At 45.8% G+C, this 19,551-nt stretch overlaps 3 protein-coding genes across 9 annotated transcripts in view; 2 read left to right on the top strand and 1 right to left on the bottom strand.

The window, feature by feature from the left end:
- Window positions 1–721: 721 nt before the first annotated feature.
- Window positions 722–5,891, top strand: LOC101158857 (5-hydroxytryptamine receptor 3A). Of its 2 annotated transcripts, XM_078951950.1 has the most exons (9): window positions 722–993; window positions 1,076–1,230; window positions 1,478–1,522; window positions 1,601–1,710; window positions 3,300–3,472; window positions 3,554–3,714; window positions 3,781–3,991; window positions 4,069–4,215; window positions 4,374–5,891. In XM_078951950.1, the coding sequence occupies exons 2-9, from the start codon at window positions 1,204–1,206 to the stop codon at window positions 4,634–4,636; spliced, it is 1,137 nt and encodes a 378-aa protein (XP_078808076.1). In that variant the 5' UTR covers window positions 722–993; window positions 1,076–1,203; the 3' UTR covers window positions 4,637–5,891. The 2 variants fall into 2 exon arrangements, with proteins under 2 accessions (XP_078808076.1, XP_011476030.2); XM_011477728.4 differs by having other exon boundaries at window positions 831–1,230; window positions 4,374–4,768.
- Window positions 5,892–8,637: 2,746 nt separating this feature from the next.
- Window positions 8,638–19,327, bottom strand: LOC101159105 (5-hydroxytryptamine receptor 3A). Of its 4 annotated transcripts, XM_078951952.1 has the most exons (10): window positions 19,195–19,327; window positions 17,077–17,207; window positions 11,671–11,834; window positions 11,331–11,375; window positions 11,132–11,241; window positions 9,843–10,015; window positions 9,611–9,771; window positions 9,346–9,547; window positions 9,118–9,276; window positions 8,638–9,029 (listed from the first exon to the last, which is right to left on the bottom strand). In XM_078951952.1, exons 2-10 carry the CDS (start codon window positions 17,111–17,113, stop codon window positions 8,785–8,787), a joined length of 1,296 nt encoding a protein of 431 aa, XP_078808078.1. In that variant the 5' UTR covers window positions 17,114–17,207; window positions 19,195–19,327; the 3' UTR covers window positions 8,638–8,784. The 4 variants fall into 4 exon arrangements, with proteins under 4 accessions (XP_078808078.1, XP_078808079.1, XP_004071178.1 ...); XM_078951953.1 differs by lacking the exon at window positions 19,195–19,327 and having other exon boundaries at window positions 17,077–17,259; XM_004071130.5 differs by lacking the exons at window positions 17,077–17,207; window positions 19,195–19,327 and adding an exon at window positions 11,964–12,149.
- The window catches only part of slc38a12 (solute carrier family 38 member 12), a 48,495-nt gene continuing 42,370 nt past the window's right edge, over window positions 13,427–19,551 (top strand). Inside the window, exons 1-6 of one of the 3 annotated variants that reach the window (XM_004071131.5) lie at window positions 13,427–13,676; window positions 14,563–14,629; window positions 15,829–15,950; window positions 16,070–16,151; window positions 17,821–17,911; window positions 18,947–19,027. In XM_004071131.5, coding sequence (XP_004071179.1) covers window positions 14,585–14,629; window positions 15,829–15,950; window positions 16,070–16,151; window positions 17,821–17,911; window positions 18,947–19,027 — 421 coding nt within the window. In that variant the 5' untranslated portion in view covers window positions 13,427–13,676; window positions 14,563–14,584. Of the gene's footprint in view, window positions 13,677–13,751; window positions 13,888–14,562; window positions 14,630–15,806; window positions 15,951–16,069; window positions 16,152–17,820; window positions 17,912–18,946; window positions 19,028–19,551 lie in introns of those variants that run through there. The other 2 variants (XM_020705016.3, XM_078951949.1) reach the window with 2 other exon arrangements.

Genomic DNA, 19,551 nt, shown 5'->3' with positions numbered 1-19,551 from the left:
GGAAAACAATGATTGATTGAAGGATTTATAGCATTAAACCAAATAAAGAAATACTCTGAAATGCAATTTTAAGCTTAATGTTCTTTTAAAATGTCCTCCATGATCAGACAAATGCTGCAAGAAGATGTTAAAAACACAGTTTTCATCGATTGTGTCCTTCAGAAATGTGTCTGGAGTTTTTTAGGAGCCCGTTTCAAGACCAGGAACATGCTTTTGGAACATCTCAGCTGCTTGTTTTAGGCGTGTCTCTGGAACAGGTTTTAGTTTTTTCATTCATCTTCTCCCGTTTTATTCCCCTTTCGGGGTCACAGGGCTGCTGGAGCCTATCCCCGCCACTTGTAGGCAAAGCCAGGGGGCGTCCTGGACAGGACGCCAGTCTGTTGCAGGGTAGAGTGACCACAACCACACACTCACACACTGTCACATTCACACCTTGGGACATTTTAGATTGACCCATGAACCTAAACCCACATGCACTAAACCCTACGTGTTTTAGTGCATGTGGGTTTAGGTTCGTGTGTTTTTTAGGTCCGTGTTTCTGGAGCACTTGTGTTGCTGGTTTCAGGTCTGGCTTTTAGGTGCATTGTAGGTGTGTGTACCTGTGTGCGTCCTTCGGCAGCATGTTTCAGGTCCACCTGTGTTTACAAAGGCCTGTGACACAAACTAAGGGCTGAACAAAGTGCTCTGCAATAAGAGCTTAATCTCTGCGTTTGTGTTTCAGAACCTCATGCAGGACTTTTGCTGACTCCAGGTGATGTGAGCTCTCCCCGCACAGAGATGTTGACTTTTCGCTGCAGCTGCAGCTCCAACAATAGAAATGGTTGGGTCATCGGCCTCGGAACACAAAGAACCTTCTTTGGTTCACATAATCAAACACATCCATCTTGCGCCTTTGTGTGGTGAACGTCTGCAAACATCTGGATGCTTTAAAAGGCTTTTCAGCTGAAGCTGAAGCACTCGGCCATGGCAGCCCTCCGGACGCGCGGCGGCCCGGTTACGGCCCTGAACGCCTCCTTAAATTGGATTCTTTTGCTCTGTTTTTGGATGTCACACTGGTTTCCTGCTGGTGTTTCAGGCAGTCAGCCCTCAGACTGCTCTTATTATGGTCTGCTGAAGTATCTGAACCTGACAACACCCAGTCAGGTTCTGCAGATCATCAGACCCGTGCAAAGCTGGAACCACACGACAGCCGTCTCCTTGGACATGGTGATGTACGGCATCCTGGATGTGGTGAGTGGCTCCATGAAAGGCTCCTTCTGCTCAGTCCACAGCTTTTACGACGTGTTAGCCAACAGGTCAGTCTGGACCAAGTCGAGAAGTGGTGAAGATTGGCTCCCACTCAATCCCATTTCTCCTCAAACTTAAAGAAAGATCTGTTCCATAAAATGAAAACCCTGTTAGCAGGTGAAGAGGACATTTCCCATGTTCTACAGCAGGAGGGATGTGTGTGAGCTCCATGAATTGTGTTTGTCTGCAGGATGAGAAGTGTCAGACGGTCACCAGCCACATCTGGATAGAAACAGTAAGACTTCCCAACAGAGGATCTACAGACTCTGTGCTTTACTGATGATCTCATCTTTGTCCTCTTTCCTTTGATCAGCACTGGAAAAACGAATTTCTGACCTGGAATCCTTCCGACTTTTGTGGGATGGACAAGCTGACGATCCCAAAGTCCTTAGTCTGGAACCCAGATGTGGGCATTGACGAGGAGTAAGCAACCTTCTGGTCCTCCAAACCACCCAAGTGTTGATGTTTCCATCAAATCCATCATGGATGATGTGTAGAAGAACGCAGGCAGCTGTGGAGTCAGAGATGATTTGGTTTGTAATCTAGAAATGAGTTTTTTTTATCCAACGTTCAACCAGAAGTAGATCTTCACTGTGATGGTCTAACGTCTGAGAGGAGCGCGACTTTCTGATGGGAGGTTTGATTGTTTTGAGGGTCGTCCACCCAGCTTACTTTAGAGTCAGCGCTGAACCCATCGGTGAGAGTTACTGTCCCTTTAGCACCCCCTAGTGATGATATGGGGCCCCCAATCCAAAGATTGAGCGACCTGATTGGTTTGTCAGGGCCAGTTCTCCACTGGGTTTCCTCTTACTTATCTGGTCGGAGGTTCAGTGTCAACCACATAATGTCTCAGTCAGCAGACTTACTGTGTGGGGTTCCTCAAGGCTCTGTTCTGGGCCCTGTTCTGTATACATGAACCCCCTGGAAAAGATCATCCAGGAGTTCAGCGATGTCTCCTACCATTTCTTTGCTGATGATATTCGGCTATTTTGCTCTTTAAGCCCTCTGAGACACAAACTGGACTCTCTGATGAGCTGCCTGATGCGGATAAAACGACAACTCTGTAAAAACTCTGCAGTTAAACTCAGGGAAAACAGAAACACTAGTTATTGCCCCAATGATGCTTTACCAGAGGTTGAGCAGCCGTTGGGTTCTCTTGGCCAGGCTGTCAATCAAACCCAGCCTTAGAAACTTGGGTTTCATTTTTGACAAAGATCTGTGGCTGGAGCAGCACTCCAATCAGCTGATCCAGAACCGTTTCTGAAAATGGTGTCATATGAAGATCTAGAACTTCTTATTCATGCCTTTGTTACTACATGGCTAGACTGTAACAGTCTGCTTCCTGTCTGAATAAAAAGGAGCTGTCTCGTCTGCAGCTGATCCAGAACTCTGCTGTGAGGATCTTGACCCGGACCTAGAGAACAGATCCCATCTCCCCGATCCTCAAAGCTCTTATGTTCATGTGTTTGTGATCTGACCGCCCCCTACAGACCATCTGGTGCACTGAGATCTGTGGATCAGAAGCTGTTGATGGTCCGTCCACACGGTTCTGGACCAGAGCAGACAGAACCTTCCTAAACTCTGGAATGAGCTCCGTTGTTCCTGCGTTCTCTGGACTCTATAAACTCTTTTAAAAGTCAACTAAAAACGTTTCATTTTTGCAAAGCTGTTTTACGTGGTATATGCTTGTCCTTTATGTTTTTCTATGTTTTATATATATATAAGGTGCTTTACAGATTAAAATATATATATATACATTTTTTACTCTGTAAAGCACCTTGTGACCTCTGTCTGTGAAAGGCGCTATAGAAATGACATTTACTGACTTACTCTACCAACGCTGGTCCTTGGAGCCACCACCCTGCGGGTGTTCCAGCCCCCCAGCCTCTCTGCTGTGCTGGATCCAATGCAGCTGCGACCATCAGGGCGGTGTGTGGTTCTGGCCCGGTGGAACCTGACCAGCACAAAGTCTTTGTTGAGCAGAAAACCCACACCTCCCTTTGCTTCTGCAGCACCTCGGACTCTGGGAGCATTCGTGAAGATCCGCTGCTCATCCTCATGTCCAGCGGTGAGGCGGTGACGACCACACGCCAGCGCCTGACCTCCACCTGCCAGCTGAACCTCCTGCTGTTCCCGTTTGACGTGCAGCGCTGCAACATCACCTTCTCCTCCACGAGCTTCGACAGTAACACAAATGCAGACTCAGGGTTGTTTTGTTCTGAAAGCTGATGGACATTTGTCGGACAGTTTTCCTCTGTCTCCTCAGCCAGCTCCTTGAAACTGGGCACAGCCAGGAACAGCTCCGTCATCACGAGTCTGTCGGACGAGTTCATGATCACCCAGGGGGAGTGGAACCTGAAGAACATGCAGGTCTTCCTGTACGATCAATCCAACGGGAACATCAGCGTCAGCAAACTCAGATACACGGTACAGACGAGTCCCGGCAGAATGCTGGAATCCTCCGGAGGTCCTGTCTAACCGGATCTCCTGCAGGTCTGGCTGGAGAGGAAGCCCATGCTTTACGTGATCAACCTGATCCTGCCGCTCTTCTATCTTCTCATTCTGGATCTGGCTTCATTCTTCATCAGTGAGTCCAGTGGAGAGAAACTGGGCTTCAAAGTGACCATCCTCCTGTCCATCTCTGTCCTGCTGCTGATCCTGAACGACATCCTGCCCTCAACTGAAGACAAATTACCAATGATTGGTGAGCTGCCACGTGCCTCCCCACCCTCTGGACGTGGTCTCAGCATCTCCTGTGACATCTCTGCACCTCCGTTCCAGCCTCGTACTGCGTCTCTGTCTTCACCGTGGTGTGGCTCAGTGTCCTGGAGGCCATGCTGGTGGGCTATCTATCCAAAATCGACGGTTTCTGCTGTAAGGAGGATCAAAGCTCTGGAGATCTTCAGCAGGACGCCGTCAGACATGAAGGTTCAACCAGGGTCTCTTTTTTTGTTTGTCTTGTTCTTCTTAGTGATCCTGCCGCTCCAGAGCGACACCTGCTCCTCTTTTGGTCCTGAGGATCAGTGAGCTCTGAGTTTCGGACATCAGCCCTTGAAGAAAAGCTTTTCTCTTTGTGTTCCCTCCAGAACCTGCAGAAGTTCAGGAGGACACAAAGGCTGAAGCGGTGAAGACCGTCCTTCCTCCAGACGGACTGCAGGACCTCCTGAAAGGGATCCTGGATGAAGTCAGAGCAGCGCAGCGGGAAGCCGGACGTCGGGACAAACCAGACGCACAGGAAGGGCGCTTCAGGCGGCTGGCTAAGACAATAGACTGTGTCTTCTTTCTCCTTTATTTTTTAGTTGTGGTCACATTTTTATTATACTTGTGCATCATCTGGATGAATGGTTAACCTTTGGTTTGTGCCGTTTTTCCACATCAGTTGTTCATAAATTTTTTTTCTCCCTCTGCTGTCAGTTGCTATGGTGACAAACAAATTTCCCACGTGTGGGATCAATAAAGTATTTCTGATTCTGATTCTAAATGTAGACATGCAGAAACATTTCTATATTAAAGTTGAAATAGTAAATCAAAGCTCTATTGCTGAAGCTGCTCCCTGAGGAGGAACCCCTCCCATGTAATATCACTAAAGGTATTGGCCCCCCATCCAAATGATCAGAATCAGGTGTCCTAATCACTCGGCTTGGCCACAGGTGTGTAAAATCGTCACTCAGGCCTGCAGACTTTCCAAAACGTGAAAGAATGGGCCGCTCTCAGGAGCTCAGTCAGTTCCAGCCTGGAACTGTCTCAGTGAGACAATAAACACTCCTCCACCTCGCAGACAGCCATGCCAGAAGAGTTAAAGCTGCAAAAGGTGGACGACCTCATTGAACTCTACGGGTTAAGAAAGGGACAGCACTTCAGTTCAGGTGTGAGCTGATACTTTTGGGAATATAAACTGTCTTTTTTGGGACAATTAAAAGTTTAAACCTTATTCTAAAAACAAGCAGAAACCTCAGAAACGATCAAAAAAACAAACAGGAATGAACAGTTAAAACTGACAAAAGGTTAATTTCACAAATGAATACGAAAAACAAGAGAGAGAATCACACAAAATAAAAGTTTAAATCAAAATAATCTAAAAGATAGGCAAAAATAAAAAAAAGTTGATGTGTTTAGGATGTTAACTCCCAAAGAAAAAAAATTCATGCTACTCAAACTGAAACAGAGTAATATAAACAATTTACAGTAAATGAGGATATTTATTTGAATTCTAAACAGTGATCTGTTGATCAGGTCTTCAAGCATATTTTCCAATAAACTATCTTTGATTCTATTTTACATTTTAGAAATCTGGAGTCCATGAATTTAAGTACAAAAGTCTTTGTTTTTTCAGATAGAAGAAATACATTTAGAGGGGCGGACAGAACCGCTGCAGACAGAACCGCAACACACAGAACCGTGTCAGATAGATCAGCAGCGGACATTTCTTCATGAATTAAATGTGTTTTTATTTATGAATGTTTATTACATAGATATGATTTTATTTATTCAAGATGAAATGTAAAGAAATAGTTATAAAATGTGAAAAAACAACTGTGTGAAATTCAACTTTTTCTTTATGAATTTTCAGCTTTTTTCTTTTAAATAAATTCAGAGTGAAACCACTTCTTGTTGCACCTCTTTTCTCCCTCGTGAAGTCAACGGCATGAACTCATATTGAGCGATGAGACATATGAGCGCCACACATCAAGTGTTGGCCCAAACCATTTTCATCCCCTCAGGTAATCGGGGAGTTCAGAGGATTTGTCAGCCTGGCATCATCCCAGAATTTCAGTCTTTCTTGATACATGCGTGACAGACGCAACTCATTTGTGTTTCTTGCATTCATCACTCGTCAATGTGCGCAGATGTCCGTGGAAGGATTCGGCCGACGGGTCTTTAGGTGAGTTTGGTTTATGAGTTTCCAGCCATCCATGGGGTCCCGGCCCGTCCCGGCTTTTCTCACGGATCTCCCCCGGTGGGGTGCCTCGCCTGGCGCCCAGCAGCGGACCCAGAACCGGTGCAGATCAGAGGAATCAGACTGTTAAGGAACCACGACGGGAGCTGACCATGGTGCTGAAACCATTTGATTTCTGCTCAGTGCTGAGTGTCAAAGTGTAAAAAAGTGCGGACAGTGGCGGTTTTTGGTATGGGCGATGTGGGCGGTCGCCCAGGGCGGCACGTCATAGGGGGCGGAATTTGCCGTGCCTGAGGCGTTACACATAATGTGCTACATACTGGATTCAAAGAGGAAACTTGGAGCTTTTAATTTGAAATTGCTTCAGCAGCCGACACTTAATGCTTTAATTATGACACATCAGACTCTTAAGAATGTCTTCCTCCTATTTGCTCTTCACACTTATGGTGCAAAAAAAAAAAAAGAAAAAAAAAAGAATACCTCAGAGTGAAACAACGTAAAACAGGCACATGAAAAGGAATTAGGCAGAACAAACATCCGTGCTCAACCCAATTTCGAAAAAAGCAGGCAATGGAGATTAATTCCCACAATTCTTTGCTCCGACACAGCAGACCCGATGCGCACGTGACCACCGCCCTCTGCTACAAGACGCTTGCGGCCACACCTCTTTGCGGTAGTCTTTGGAACATAAGTCAAAAAACTCGAGAGGGGGGTGCAATTCTCCGGTGGCTGGCTGAATCACACTAACAGGTGATTGGGAGTCTTTTTCTATCTGACAATCAACTCTGGGCCGCAGCTGCGCCTCCCGTCATAGAGACGGAGCCGCGTGTGTCAGAGGGAAGGGGAGGGGGAGGGGAGATGAGCGCAGACCATTTTTTTAGGATTGAGTTTTTTTGGAGGATTTCTGCTGTTGGTGTTGCACAAATTTAGGGAAATGCCAAATATTATTGGAGTAATCCCACTGATGAGTTCTATGATTTAGTCTTTAATGTTTTATAAGACCTAAACATATTAATCACAATAAGTTTTATTTTTTAGATATAATCCCTCTGTTATGTTTCACAAAGACACACACAGGACGTCACACATTAAGAAATTATTGCTAAAAATGAAGCAGGAGTCCAGCTCTAAAAAAAAATGCTCTAAAAAATGATGAAAGAGCAAAAAAATGGAATTATTTGATTTGTAATTTCTTATTAATATTTCCAGACTTTCTTTGTTTTGTCCTGCAGCATGTTCACATTTGTATAATTTTGACAGAATATATTTAAATGCAGAACAAAATGTTACAAGTTATTTAAGGTTTAACTTGAGTTATTCTGGATTAATGTTCCTGTTTTTATTCATATTTATGTTCAAAAAGTTCAGTGTAAAAGGTTTAAAAGTTTAGCTTTAGTGTGATCAGTAAATGTTTATCTTCTTCGGCCCAAAACCTTAAGCGTGTTTTTAACTTAGGCCCCTGTGTGACTGAGTTTGACACCCCTGTAATACGAGTCTAGAAAATTCATGCATTTTTTGAGTAAAATGGCTAAATAGAAGATAGGGAACACAACAGGATGTTGTCAAATTTTGTATGTGTGCGCGCGGGGGGGGGGGGGGGGGGGGGCTGGGGGGGTTACTCGCCCAGGGAGTAAGTTAGTGTAGAACCGCCACTGAGTGCGGACATATGTGTTCCTCCTCTGGCTTATTTGTATTCCTTTTTCTACATTCACGTCTGACTAGTGGACCGCCCCCACCCCCACCAACCCCACCAAGAGTAGCTCAAAACCGAATTAGATTAGTTAAAGACCCGCTGGCTGAAACCCTCGACGGACATCTGCGCATCTGACGAACGCAAGAAACACGTACGAATGTCGTAAATGACGCGTTCATCGTGAAAGACCCACCTTTCATACGTGGAAAATGTTTGTGACACGACCTCAACCTGTGTGAAATTTGTGGAGGTCATTTGAACAACAGTTTTTCTTCCTATATTGTACAGAAATGTGAAAGTTGCCAGATTTCACATCTCTGGTTGTTCAATCAAGACAGCAAACCCCCAAAGCAGAGAGAAAACTGACATGAAATCCTGAACTTCAGCATGGATGGAAACACAGACACAACAGAAAAACACCATGAAATAATCGACCCTTTTTAATGAGGTCGAACTATAAATATTCATAATTGTCTGGTTTCTTCTCCAGAGAAAACAGTTTTTGATCCAGAAAAGGTTTCAACGCTAACATCTGATCTGTCTTTAGTCTCAAAGACGGACACGACGGTTTGATCACTGATGATCAACTTCAAAGGCCTCCTCCGGTCAAAGTGGATTTATTTAAATCAGAGATGGATCTGCATGTTTTGTTTCATAATATCATTAAACTTGGTGTTTCATTATTCAATGAGTAAAGTTTTCAAATGTTAATGTTTTTATTTCTGCTTCTTCTTGATCAGATTCTTGAATTTGTTTTTTCCGTCCCTTCTGGGGCTCAGCAGCTCCATCCAAGCTGCAGACAAACATCTTTCAGTTGGTTTTCATGAAGTCAGTCTGTCTTCAGCAGGACAGAGAATCAGCTGAAGCTTCAGCTGCTGGAGGACCAGCATCAGGACCAGGTCAGAGGTCATTTCCCTATCCAGATTACAAACAGGACAATCAGAGAAATGATGATGGTTGTCAGATAAATGGCAAAGAACACGACATCGATGAGTTTGGCCAGCTTTCGGAAGCAGCCGGGCTTCCTTTTGTCTTGTCTTTCACGCAGAACTTCTAGCAGAGTCAGTTGGACTTTGTCCAAGATGAGTTTCAGCAGGTTCTGGTCGTCAGGTTGGTTCTCCTCTGTTTCATCCGTCTCTTCAGTGGGTTCTGCTGCAAACAGAAAACTCAGTGAAGTTGTGCTGCTGCTGCTGCAGCCGCTAACTTCACGTCAAAGATGGCCAGAACAGTCCACTCCAACCTGTGGGACGTTGGGCTTTGGGCTGATTGTCCACTTCAGCTCTCACAGCCCCTTTCGCCTCCTCACGGAGAGAATCATCCATCTCTATCAGGAAGCTCACCAGCACGGCTTCCAGGACACCGAAGAACACCAGCGTGAAGACGGAAACGCAGTAGATGGCTAAAAGGAAAGGACGGCGGCCGTCAGCAGAAGCTCAGACGCCCTCAAACTCACCCCGCCGTCACCTACCCAGCATCGGCATGTGTTCTTCAGTGGACGGCAAAATGGTCTGAAGGTTGAGGAGTAAGACGAAGACGGACAGCAGCACCGTCACTTTGAAGCTCAGCTTGGACTCACTGATGAAGAAGGAAGCCAAATCCAGGAAGAGCAGGAACATCAGCGGCAAAATCAGGTTGATGATGTAGAGAAAGGGCCTCCTCTTCAGCACCACCTGCAGACACCGAGAGCCCGATGAGGACCGGGTGGCCCGGACCGCCTCCTGATGCTCTCTTACCGTGTACTGAAGGCTGCTTCCCACCCGCTGAAGTGTGGATGCTGCATCTTCTGTAACCTGCAGCTCCACCAGTGTCCACTCCCCCTCAGTCGTTTTGATCTTTTTAGATACAATTGTGAAAGCGGTCCCGTTTCCAGTGGTCGCCAGCTTTAGAGATCTGCCTGTTCAGACAGTAAAGGATCATCGAATGTCTGAGAATTGTGTGTGGAGGGGCCCATCTGATCCAACTTACTGTTGTGGCTCAAGGAGTAAAACTCCAAGCTGCAGCTCTGCTGATCAAAGGGGAATCTGAAGAGGTCCAGCTGGCAGGTGTAGGTGAGCTGCTGCCGGGAGGTCCCACTCAGTAATCCACTGGGATCCAGTTTGAGGAAAGGATCTTCCTGAACACTCCCAGTGTCAGAAGCACTAAAGAAGACAGACGATGAAAACGTTGTCCTTTGGAGAGAAGACCTGACTGTCTAGACCAACAAACAGCCGTCAGGAACTGTGAATGCTGATTTCATGATATAGATCTAAACACATCTCTCTTCAACCAATGACTGTAAATGAGACCTGGACGGACTCAACAGGAAGTACCTGTTTTCTTCAGAGAAATAAACAGCTGTTACTCAGTCATTATATGGTCAAAATAAACATTCTTGCTCTTAAAACTAATCATTTTTATTTGTTTATGTTTTTTCTGTGGTTCAAGTTATTCAAGTTATAAACTGACCAATCAGGTACCTCAATAAAAGTAGGCGGAGCCTGTTGGCCCCCACGTCCAACATTTAAACATTTGACTTGGTTGAATTACTACTCACTGAAGTCGTCTGGCTCCAACATGGCGCCGCCCGTATTATGAAAACATGGTGCCTGAATTGACTTCATTGGGCGTAGCTGAAAGTAAAGCCTTCTCTATGGATGGCGTAACACTCCCTCTCTCCAGTTCTCAGATACAGCTAATGGTTGAACCACAACGGTTGAGGCATCTACCTGCCAAAGTGGAAAAATTTAGAACCACCTCTGGGATCACTAACTTCTGGCTGGCCGGCCCAAAGTTCTTGAAGAGATTTTTTATTCTGAATCTTCTTCAATTCACATTTTGTCTAAAGGCGTACCCCAAGGCTCTGTGTTGGGATACTTCTGCTTGATACACATTTTGAGGCAGATCCTCCGCTATGCCGATGATGCTCCGCTATATCTGTCTTCACCATCAGAGGACATTGATCCTCGAGATCTTTGTTGTTTCTTGAAATTGTTGTAATTAAACAGCAGAATCTAAAAAATGTGTGTTTTTGTTTTTAGTTTTTCCAACTTTGAACTTAAATTCTGCCGTGTGATGGGGGGTCAGCCCGCCAGAGTGAACCCCACCTTTGCCTGAACAGCACTTGAACAGCAACCCGTGACCCCAAACAGGACCAAGAGGTGATAGATGGACCTAAACTCTCATTTATTGGTTTTCAGTGTGTTTGACTCATTTTCCAATTTTGGAAATAGTTTTTGAAATGAAAAATGTTTGAATTTTTGAATAAAAGCACTCACTCCTCTTTGATGGCGATATCTGGGATCCAGACCATCGACCTTGGAATATTCAAAATGTCAATTCCACAGAACTCAGAGGGATTCCAGCTCAGTAATTCGTTTCTCCAACTCTGCAAAAAGAGCAGTTTTCCTTTTTTCAGCCACAGGGATTCCGGCCAAAGCGAAGGAACAACGTGAGCCCAGCGGCCAGCAGCCTTACCATTCGGATCAGGACTTGAAGTGCGACCGTTTGGGACTTCTCATCCTGCAGAGTCAGCAGCAGGGAGGTAAACAGGTTTTCTTTACATTTCACAAACGCAAACATGCATGTTCTTAAACAAATGCGTAATGTTGGTCACATTCTTCTCTCTCAGAAATGATGTTTGATTCACATAAACTCTTCCTTTTCTTGTACATCATACTTTTCTTTCCTGTTTCATTTAAGGGTCATCCCAGAAACCTAAACCCATCCATGCTTTACAAAGCAGAACCAAACTATTGTACAATAAATGGACCTTTTTGTTTCCACAAAAGTGTCAGCAGTCCTTTAAAATGCTTACCACCCCTAAAATCCCGAACAGCACCATGTCCAGCTGGACGAGGGTGGTGGTGTTCCAGCTTTTTACAGGTCGAGTGACCTGCAGAGCTTCGTTTGAGGAGGTCAGGTTCAAGTGGCTCATCAGATTGAAGTACGAGCATTCTGAAGTCTGGCTGCCGGAAATGCCTACGGGGAAAAATTCAATGTCGGTGAACCATCCTGGTCCTTATGCTGGTCTGCAGCGTGAAGAGTCTGAGAGGTGGACCAAAGGAGAAGGCAGATCAGAGGAAACAGAAACGTTTGATGACTACCTACCAATGACAGAGAGGAGAGCAAGAGTCTGCAGAGCGGCCATGGCGGTTTGCCGTCAGCTCGCTGTAGGTAAAGCTTTTTAAACACAGGAGCTCTTTACACAGAAGCACAGAGATGTACAGCAGAAATTGATGGATATCTTTAATTGTGATGTCAAAGTCTAAAGCAGCGTCTTTGTCCTCGTGTTTAACAATTAGTACAACAAGTAATCAGCTGCAGGATTCTATTGTTGACGTGCAGCTGCAGCAGAAAGTCAACATGTCAGAGTAAATGAATAGAGGGGGAAGGTCTGAAACAAAGGACCCCCCCTGGAAATGTACACAAGCATCGGTAATCTAAATCGGGTAGAGGAGCATGTGAGACACGATCAACTAACTAAGCAGTCGGGATTCAGAACGTGAATAATCAGCCGAAAGGAGCAGCTTTCAGTGTTTCAATGTTTTGTTCCACTTGAGCAGAGGTTCTTGATCTGCAGAAAGCCCTGACCTCCTCCCCCAAGGGCAGAAAAAGGTCACTTCTGCTCTGAAATGAGTCATTTCCTAATTTCAATTTTTATTTAGACCACTAGTTGGATTTTCAATATATATGGCATTGTTTAAAAGTTATTTTATACAGAGAATTTTAAAATAAAATTTTGTTTGGAATTCAAATTGGACTATGTCAAACAGTAAAAACAAAATGAAAAACCTAAAGAAAAACAAAAAATAATATATCTAACCACATCAAACTCTGGATAGTTAGTCATTAAATTATTGAAAAATAAAATAAAGGTAAAAGAAGATAAAGAAATACACACGTATGCTGTACCAGAGGTCTGCAACCTGAAGCTCCAGAGCCATGTGGCTCTTTTATCCCTCTATTGTGGCTCTTCAGCTTTGAAGAAAAAGCCATAGATGTAAGCAAATATTGATTTTGTGGTTTAGAGGCCGTTTTCGATATCTACATTTTCAACATGCCAGAATAATAAGCAAAATGACGGTTAAATGTTGAATCAACTGTCAGGATTTTATTACCAGAACAAGTTTAAAGCACATATTCTGATCTTCTGCTTCACAGAACTGTTGAGTTTCTATTCAGAAGCAAACTTCTTAAAGCATGAAAACGCATTTAAATGTATAGATTACAAAATTGTTTTCTACACCAATGTTTTACTGTTTATATTCAATAGAAAAAAGAAAAATGCTGGAGGTGTTCTAAAATCATTATAGAAAATATCACAGTAGACTTGGCTTTCTTGGATTTTGAGTTTGAATAATTCTGCTGCATTAATTGAAACAGGGTATGGTTTTTATTTGAAAAGAACTCCTATATCCTGTCAAAATAATACAAGATAATGTCGTTATATAGAGAGAAATGTGACTCTGTTAAAATTCAGCTGTTGTTAATATTTTAAAGCTACATGTAAAGGTCTGCGCAGCTTTCCAACAACTGAAAACAAATAAAAATACTTATTTTAATTTGAAGGCAAACCGGAAACGAGAGTGGAAACGGGGAGGAAGTCACGTGGAGCAGGTCAGCTGATTTCCTGGACTCAGCAGTGGCAGAGCCAGACGCGCTAGCTCTCAAACATGCTAGTCTCTCCGTCCCTCCGTGCTTTCCCGCTCCTCTAACTTCCCCACAGCGCTGCAAACCCGCGCTGGCTGCCCGCCGCGGAGCGTTTCTCCTCCGGTAGTCGCTCGGCGTGACCCGGAAGCTACTTCAGCGGAGGAGAAGAAGGTGAGCCGTGTTTACGTTGGAGTTCACCGCGGGTCGAGCGCGCGTGCTCTGCTGCTCGCGCGTCTCCGTTCCCCAGAAAAGAACCCTTCAGTTCGCTGTTGTTGTCAGAGGAACGGAAAAAAAAAACCAATGATTTTTAGCCAGAAATCTGCAGGGATTCAGGGAGAAAAGCGCTGAAATGTCACAGGAAATGACAAACTTGACCCAAAAAGTCAGTAATTATGGGACTTTCCTCTTCTTTCACCGTTTAATCTTTTAGGTTTTGAACAGGTTTGTGTTTAAGTGTGGTTACATGCGAAGGTGTCTGGAGTTGAAGGGTCTTTTTGACCCGCCGGGTCCTTTCTGTTGGAAGTTTCTGCATGAAGAAAAAAGTGAAATGCTCTGCAGAAAGTCTCAGATGGTCACGATCCTTAACTTACACCCCCAGGATGACCTTCACCACCGAAATTCATCCTTCAAAGTTCACTGGTTTGGGTATAAAAAGCCTTTTTCACAGAGATGATAAACACTTTCAGTAATAAACACTTTATTTAACAGTAACATTAATATAAATTCATATTTCAGGTCTTAAAAAATAAGTTAAGGGGAATGTTGCGTCTTATGTCAGGGATTTAATTTGATTTTTAACTGAATTTTAGTTTTTCTACCAGCATCAACTTTCCTATTTTATACTTTTACTTTCGGTGAACGTTTCCATGGCAACAGAGGAAGGTCAGCAGTCACCTGACTGGCTTCCATCAGCTTCAGCATCCAAAACTAGACCGTTTTCCTCAGCAGAGACGGGAAGGCCTGTTAAAAATAACCTTCTCTCACACGGCAGGAACATCATGATGTGTATGAACAAAGCTCGGATGGATGCTTCAGTTTGTTTGTCTTTTCCCTCCAGCTGAGGATCCCCAACGCCAAACATGGCCGGCGGCATCACGGACAGAGGAGAGCCGTACTCTCCGTTTGTGAGTATCTTCCTCTCCTGTGGTCACTTTTTCATCACGTCTGCTCCACATTCTTCCATCCGCACACATGCTGTTGTCTCTCAATCACAGACGTTTGTTGTTTGCGTGCTTTCAAAGTCCGAAAGGCCGTGAAGTTCACTGAGTCTGCAGCTCTGCTGTGTTGTTCGCCGCATTGAGCGATCAGATCATCAGATCTGTCAATGGTTGACCGAAAGCCAGTTTCAGGAGGAAGTGCGACACATCCTCTTTTCACCTTCTGCACTCGTCAGCTTTCCCGCGTCGCCCGTCAGACTGCGCTTACCTCAGCAAGCGCCGGACTCGCGCTCAGCCCCGCCGGTCACACGGTCCTCTCAGGAAGCCAAAGCTTTGAATCATTTATGCGGCGGGCTGAAGATACGCCCTCCTGCAGAATCACGTTTGCTTGGAGGTGATTCTTCCTCCTGCCAGCTCCTGTTAGAGGAGCTGAAGGAAAGGCGATACGGTGAAGAACCACGGCTAAATAATTGAAGTGGAGGCAGCTTAAAGTCCTCCCCCTTCTTCCCATCTGCTCCCTGTAATCTCACCGTCACCGTCTTTCTGCAGCTCACCTTCATTCCTCTCCTTTCCAGAGCAAACTTCCAGCTCTGCTCCATTCCTTTTTCTATAGAACACAATGTCATCTGCAAACATGGGGATCTACAGAGATTCCTGTCTAAGCTCATCTGTCAGTCTATCCGTCACCTGCTCTTTCAAATGTCCTCATAGTTTAGCTTCCTCTACCTCATTGTGACTCATCTTTGTTTCTCTGTCGTTTGTCCAACTCTGCATGTCTCCCTTTAAAAAATAATGGAACCAGAACTCTTCTCCTCCATTCCTCCTCATCTCTGCTGCCACCTCTCCTAATCTCTTCCCCATAAATATGTCATCAGGACCAAAGTTATTCATGATTCTGTTGATCAGTTATTCCGGTAAACCAGCTCCATACCACCATACTATCACCGCCATGTCTGACTGTTCCAGAAAGTTCCTCCTCGGTCTTAACAGAATGTTTGTGTAAAACATGTTGGGATGATCCAGATGTTTCTGACCAATAGTTTTCTCCTGTCCACCGCTGGTTGTGTTGTTGTTGTTGTTGTTGCTGTTGCGCCCGTATGCTGCTGGCTTTTTGTGTGCCGTTGACGTGTGCGCCGATGTTCAGAGTCGCGTTGCTTCCTCTGCAGGTGGGGCTGGTGTACATGTTCAACCTGATCGTGGGCACCGGCGCTCTGACGATGCCCAAAGCCTTCGCCACGGCTGGCTGGGCGGTCAGTTTGGCGCTCATCTGCTTCCTGGCCTTCATGAGGTGAGTCTTCATCCTGTCCCAACAGGAAGCTTTTGGTCTTCGTCTTTGGCCGCCGTTGGCCGAGTGTTGCTCTTCACGTCATGATCGAGTCTGAACCCGTCTGCCCCCCCCCCATGCAGTTACATGACCACCACGTTTGTGATCGAGGCGATGGCGGCGGCGAACGCTCAGCTACGCTGGAAGAGGAGGGAGCAGGAAGAGGTGAGGCCGTGGGGGGGGCGGTTTGGACGGAAACGCATTAAACCCAAAGGTTTAATGCTGGACGCTCATAAAAGCTGCTCTTTGAAAGCTCGTTTACTCTAAATTGATATAATTTTACACCAAAACTGAGAAATCTGTTATTAGAACAGTTTGATTCCACAAATATGGATTTTGTTTTCCAATTATTCCAGTTTTATCAAGCTGATGTATTAAGTTGTTTATTTTTAGTCTTTAAAATCCATCGATTTTTGTAAATTGCAGCCGTTTGACCGGTTTATAAAAAAATGTTGTTTTGGCGTCACTTTTATTTACGTCTCTGGGAGTCAAACCCGATTTCCGCCTCACTGACGTTTATGCACCTTTTCCATCGTTGGACGTCAGAAAAAATCACCTGAGTGAGAAGCTTTCTGGTTCTGAATTCTCATTTTTATTGGAGGTTTTTGGTGATTATAGATGCTTCTCGTTCCTCCAACATGGACGCAGCCCCTCCCTCGCTGCAAAGGTCGGTGGGGTTAACGCCCCCGGCTCCCTCTGGAGGAGTTCTGCTCCTGTTGATGAAATCGTGATTTAATACCCCCCCCCCCTTCAGAGTCCCTCCTGATAATGGAAAACAAAGGGGGGAGTGAAACGGGAGGGATTTGCTGCCTTTTATGTCTCCCTGCTTGAGTCTACATTGAGGGGTTGAGGGGGGGGGTTCCTCAGACCTCCAGGTAACCAGCATTTTTAAGAATCACCTGGTCTTTGAATCTTTTCAAAATAAGAGCGTGTTTAGCCTCTGATCTCAGTGAGGAAGCATGAAGAGGAGTCTGGGTTTTTAGCCATTTCTTCCAGCTTCAGTGTCAGAAACAGGAGGAACACGGATCGTCTCCAGCCGTTAACGGAGCTTCATGCTGCTTTCCTGGAGCTTCGGCTTTTAGTCACAAACCTTTATCACGCTCAACATCTTCATCCAGAGTCTTCATCGGTGTGAGAAGGGTCGTTTCTGTGACTGATGGCAGCGTCTCTGACGTCACGGATCGACCCGTCGATGGTTTGGATCAGAAAAGTACGGTGGCCCTGAAGTGCAAATCGACAAATCAGTCCATGCAAAAAAACAAAACAAAAAACATTAAACTTTCACAACGACAATCAAAAAAGCAAAAGAAAACAAAAACATGACATTTTCAAAATCTAATCAAAATTCCAGAAACCAAAACGTCATTAAAAAAAAAGTGAAGTTTTCGTAAAATAAAAGTAATTTCCATAAACCAGAATGTTAAAAAGTAAAAACACAATAAGAAGCCGGAAAAGGTTCATATTATGGGATGTCACTGATTGGGTGACGATGAGAAGATATTTCTTTAATCTTCTAGCCCCGCCCACTGCAAACGTTCAGTGATCGCGTCATCAAACGCCATCCTTCAGATCTTTGACCTGCTCCTCCAGTCCGCCCCCCCCCCTTCGCTTTTTACATTTGATCAGCAGGAATCTGCAGACGATGGGGTGGGGGGGTGTTGAGAGCTTCATCCATTCATTTATAACCCCCCCCCCCCCCCCAATCATTCAAGGAGGCCACACCGGCAAACACAATGTCACATCATCAACAGACATGGGGGGGGTTGAAACGCTAAAAACAAGTGTTTGTTTCTGCGGCTCCATCAGTGCTTCACCCCTCTGTCCTCTTCTGCAGACCGACTACAATGACTCCACCTCTGAGGACTCTGACGACGGCCTGGACCTGAGTCGGTCAGAACCAGAAACCAAGCCCATTCTGTCTGTCCGTAAGTACTGAGCTTTGATGGGAGACGGCGGCCGGTTTGTCCACTGTGGTCGTGTGGTAGAGACCTTGTCTGCAGCAGTCGTCCTCTCCATTCACGGCACTTCTGTGTAGAACGTGATCTGGTCTTCCGTTTCCTTCAGTTCCGGTTCTCATGCTGGTTCTAGAGCGGTTGTGGTTCTGTGGAGGCTCACGCTAACCTTTGAAGATTCATTTCCTCGGCCTGATACGGTGTTGATAGCGGGCTGATGATGGCGCTGTAGCTCCGTTGGCGTCCGTCTCTTCTTGATGAGGCTGTGCTTCAGTGTGCAGCCACAGTCCAGCAGCTGCTCTCAGCCTCCAGTTTCCGCCTTTTGCAGAAGATCAGACGTTGGTTTCTCTAAAGGTTGAGACGCCTGGTTCGAGGTCGAGGATGGTCTCGCTGCTGAGCCGGTTCTACTCTGGTTCTTCTGGAGAACCTGTCAGACTCGGGGCATCGTCTGTCAGTGGACGTCATGGCAGTATGTCTACGTTTGATCTCCAAGCGTCCTCTTGTTAGCTCCAATAATCTGTCCGTGGTGGTGGACGGAGCGTCGCAGAGAATCCCAGCTCCCTTCAGGCTTTTCTAGTCAATGTTCTGCTCCAAGCCAAATGCAGAAAACTCTGTAGATCTTCAAGAAGATTCTTTCAGTTTGCTTTGAATTTCAGAGAACGTCCACAGTGACGGGAAACTCTGAAGATGGGGGGGAGACTTGAACTTTGACCTCGTAGAGGAGAAATTCACCCCCCACTTAATAAATAGATCTGCAGTGCTGACCTGGTTCTTCACTGCTGTGAGCTGTTGCTCGCTGGGATTTAGTGTTGAAGGCCGAGTCGGTGGCGTGGAGGGAAGATGCTGTTTTAGGTGGAAATGAAACTTCTGGTGTGGCTGAAGTTTGTCTGGAATTTCCTGATCTTCAGAAATCAGCGGCATCAGGAAGTATCGTTGGGACCATGAGTGAGCTGATTTTTTCCTCTTCCTCCGTCTTTGTTGCTGATGTCTTCCGTAATGTCTCTGCAGAGAGGTCCGGTCACGCCGATCATTTCGACATCGTGGAGCGGGTCGAGATGGGCCAAATGGCGTCCATGTTCTTCAACAAAGGTAATGTTCTCCGTGCCTCGAGCTTCTCGTTAGCTCCATCCTCCTCCTCCAGCACTAATGGGATCATTCCTCACCTCAGATGTTCGGTCCTCATTAACAAAGGAAGGCTGCTGGCGCTTTAATTGAATGTAATTATAAAAGGATAAATCTGCGTTGGTCATAATTACCTGTTTGGGATCCTCGGCGGTGCCGGTCGTTTCTGTGCGGCGCATGTGTGTGGGCGGGACCATCACCGCTGCAGATAGCTGACTGAGCTAATGAACCTTCTGAAGGCAGGATCACCTTGAAACCCAGAGCCTTCCTCAACCACGCTGGCCCTCCGTCTGCGGCGTCCCCCTTCAGCGCTCCGACAGCAGGTGGAGCACTCGGCACGCTCACACGCGTGTGCGGCGAGGGCTGCAGTGCGCCGCCATCTGTCTGCCCGCTCACACAAGAGCCTCCGCCGGCGACCTTTTCCCACGGCGAGGCATGCGGCGACACGCGAGGAGACATCGATCCGCAGTAAAGGAGATGAGCTCTCCGCC

Source organism: Oryzias latipes, chromosome 8 (assembly GCF_053564925.1).
Source record: "Oryzias latipes strain Hd-rR chromosome 8, Olatipes_Hd-rR_3.1".
In the NCBI taxonomy this organism is placed as follows: Eukaryota; Metazoa; Chordata; class Actinopteri; order Beloniformes; family Adrianichthyidae; genus Oryzias; species Oryzias latipes.
This window is presented reverse-complemented; position numbering and strand designations above follow the sequence as displayed.

Bases quoted from the DNA above. Each gene is read 5' to 3' on its own strand.
- LOC101158857 (XM_011477728.4), top strand. From the start codon at position 964: ATGGCAGCCCTCCGGACGCGCGGCGGCCCGGTTACGGCCCTGAACGCC. The intron at 1,711-3,299 runs GTAAGCAACCTT...TTGCTTCTGCAG, and splicing joins GATGTGGGCATTGACGAGGA to CACCTCGGACTCTGGGAGCA. The intron at 3,715-3,780 runs GTACAGACGAGT...GATCTCCTGCAG, and splicing joins TCAGCAAACTCAGATACACG to GTCTGGCTGGAGAGGAAGCC.
- LOC101159105 (XM_004071130.5), bottom strand. From the start codon at position 12,003: ATGGCCGCTCTGCAGACTCTTGCTCTCCTCTCTGTCATTG. The intron at 11,835-11,963 runs GTAGGTAGTCAT...TTTTCCCCGTAG, and splicing joins TGCTCTCCTCTCTGTCATTG to GCATTTCCGGCAGCCAGACT. The intron at 9,772-9,842 runs GTAAGTTGGATC...CTGTCTGAACAG, and splicing joins TTACTCCTTGAGCCACAACA to GCAGATCTCTAAAGCTGGCG.